This window comes from Eimeria necatrix, genomic scaffold, assembly GCF_000499385.1.
Source record: "Eimeria necatrix Houghton genomic scaffold, Enh_scaff675, whole genome shotgun sequence".
Lineage (NCBI taxonomy): Eukaryota > Apicomplexa > Conoidasida > Eucoccidiorida > Eimeriidae > Eimeria > Eimeria necatrix.
In genome coordinates this window covers 5,001-7,500 of record NW_013654512.1, presented here as the reverse complement: position 1 = coordinate 7,500, position 2,500 = coordinate 5,001, and the positions used below count along the sequence as shown (strand labels likewise).

General features: G+C 53.5%; 1 protein-coding gene across 1 annotated transcript in view; it reads right to left on the bottom strand.

The window, feature by feature from the left end:
- The window catches only part of ENH_00069870 (DNA-directed RNA polymerase , related), a gene marked incomplete at both ends in the record, with an annotated part of 5,579 nt that overhangs the window by 2,601 nt on the left and 478 nt on the right, over positions 1-2,500 (bottom strand). The window contains 5 exons of the mRNA XM_013582505.1: positions 143-414; positions 616-737; positions 950-1,138; positions 1,807-2,112; positions 2,336-2,500. The exon at positions 2,336-2,500 is cut by the window's right edge and continues 102 nt beyond it. Coding sequence (XP_013437959.1) covers positions 143-414; positions 616-737; positions 950-1,138; positions 1,807-2,112; positions 2,336-2,500 — 1,054 coding nt within the window. The remainder of the gene's footprint in view (positions 1-142; positions 415-615; positions 738-949; positions 1,139-1,806; positions 2,113-2,335) is intronic.

Below are 2,500 nucleotides of genomic sequence, written 5' to 3'. Positions count from 1 at the left end.
CAATCGCAATCAATACGCTGCTGCTGCTGCTGCTGCTGCTGCTGCTGCTGCAGTCCAACGCGCTGAAGCAGATTTCCGTTGCAACGAGTTTTAGGATTCGCGCCTAGTGTCTAGGGTTTAGGGTTTAGGGTTTAGGGTTTACCTTCATCTTGTTCCTCCCCGTCGCTGTCTCTGCCTTTCTTTGCACTGCGTTTCTCTTCTTTGTCTTCATCATCTGCTGCTGCTGCTGCTGCTGCTGCTGCATCTTTGCCTGCCTCCCTTTCCTCATCCATCTCCCCTCTTGCTGCGCTGCTGCTGCTGCTGCTGCTGCTGCTGCTGCTGCTGGGGGGCCCCAGGGGCCCCTCGGGGGCCCCCGAAGTCTCGCAGTCGATTCGGCCGGCGCGCAAAATGTCTTTAACAAAACCCCGGCGTTCCCTAAATAAATAAAAGTTCATTTTTAATTATTTATTTAATTTAATTTAATTTAATTTAATTCATTTTATTTTCTTTTATTAAAAGGGCTCGAGAATTTGCCATTCAACAGTCTATTTAATTGGTTAAAAGGTTCGGTATTTGCGAAGGGCTATATTCCAGTGTGCCCAAACCCTAAACCCTAAACCCTAATTTAGGGTTTACCACTGGGACTTGAACCTTTCCTTCAAAATGAAAGACCTGTACATCTGCTGATAGTCACTTTGCAGCTCTGCTGCGTCGGAAAATTCATATTGAGAAACAGCAGCCACTGCCAGCTTCTTAGCCTGCACACAAACCCTAAACCCTAAACCCTAAACCCTAAACCCTAAACCCTAAACCCTACCCCAGGGGTTCAAAACCGCGAATTCTAAGTCCCAGCCCTCAACCCCGCTTGCTGGGCCCACGCCGAGGGCCCCGAGCCGCCGCCACCAAACCCTAAACCCTAAACCCTAAACCCTAAACCCTAAACCCTAAACCCTAAACCCTAAACCCTTACTTTTTTGAGCAGCGGCCGGACAACTTTGTTGAGAACCAGCAGCAGCAAATCGTCAGGACAGAATTGCTGCGCGACGCTGCAGAAGTGCTGCAGCGGCTCCAGCTGTATAGACACCTCGTACTGCCAGTGCAGCCCCGAAGCAGCAGCAGCAGCAGCAGCAGCAGCAGCAGAGCCGTCCGCAGCGTATCCCTACACAGCCCCACACCACGCAGCAAACCCTAGACCCTAAACCCTAAACCCTAAACCCTAGGGAGCTAGGAAGCTAGCTAGCTGCATGGCTAGCTAGGCAGAGAGGCGCTGGTGCGCGCAAATCAACAGGCTGGCACCCAGCTAGCTAGCTAGCTAGCTATGTAGCTAGCCAGCTATGTAGCTAGCTAGCTATGTAGCTAGCCAGCTATGTAGCTAGCTAGCTATGTGGCTAGCCAGCTATGTAGCTAGCTAGCTATGTGGCTAGCCAGCTATGTAGCTAGCTAGCTATGTAGCTAGCCAGCTATGTAGCTAGCTAGGTAGCTAGCCAGCCAGCTAATTCCCCAGCTAGCTAGCCGGTTGGCTAGCTAGCTAGCTGCATGTGAAAAAGTGAGCACGTTGGCCCTACTGGGATGGCTAGCTAGCTGGCTAGCTGCTGGCCAACTAGTTTAGCTAGCTAGCCAACTAGTTAGCTAGCTAGCCAGCCCAACCCAGCTAGCTAAACCCAGCTAGCTAGCTAGCTGGCTAGCTAGCTAGCTAGCCAGCACACCCCAGCTAGCCAGCTGGCTAGGTAGCTAGCTAGCTAGCTAGCTAGCTAGGCAGCTAACTAGCTAGCTAGGTAGCTAGCTAGCTAGGTAGCTAGCTAGCTAGCTAGCTGGCTAGCTGCTAACCTGGTAGCAGACGCTGGCTTCGGCTCCGACAGCATGAACGAAGTCTTTCATGCGAATGGTTTTGAAGCCCCTGAGAGCAGTGGCTGCGTTTGCTGCTGCTGCTGCTGCTGCTGCTGCTGCCTGGCCCTCCCCGCCCACCATGTTGCTGCTGCTGCTGCTGCTGCTGCTGCTGCTGCTGCTGCTGCTGCTGCTGCTAAGCCCTTTGATTGGAACTATTATTTGAGGGGTTTTTGTTTTGGCCCCCAACTGCAGCAGCTCCCGCAGCCGAGGAATACCCATAGTCACGTTCGCCGCCCCGTGTCCCGCCTGCGCAAAACCCTAAACCCTAAACCCTAAACCCTAAACCCTAATCCTTAACCCTACCCAAACCCTAAACGCTCAACCCTAAGCCCTAAACCCTAAACCCTACAGGGTTCTGCGCTTGGCGCGCTCGCGCTTCCCGCTCCCTGGGACTGCCCGCCCGCCCCGCACCCAAACCCTAAACCCTAAACCCTAAACCCTAAACCCTAAACCCTAAACCCTAGCGGACCAAATGGAAAGTGTTTAGAGTCATTTGCGTCGCGGGCTCCCCCACAGATTGCGCAGCAACAACTCCAACAGCTTCTCCTGGCTGCATGCAGCTTTTGTGGTAAACCACCCGCAGCAGCTGCTGCAGCTCTGCTGCAGCAATGCCGCACCGGTACACGTCCTGCTG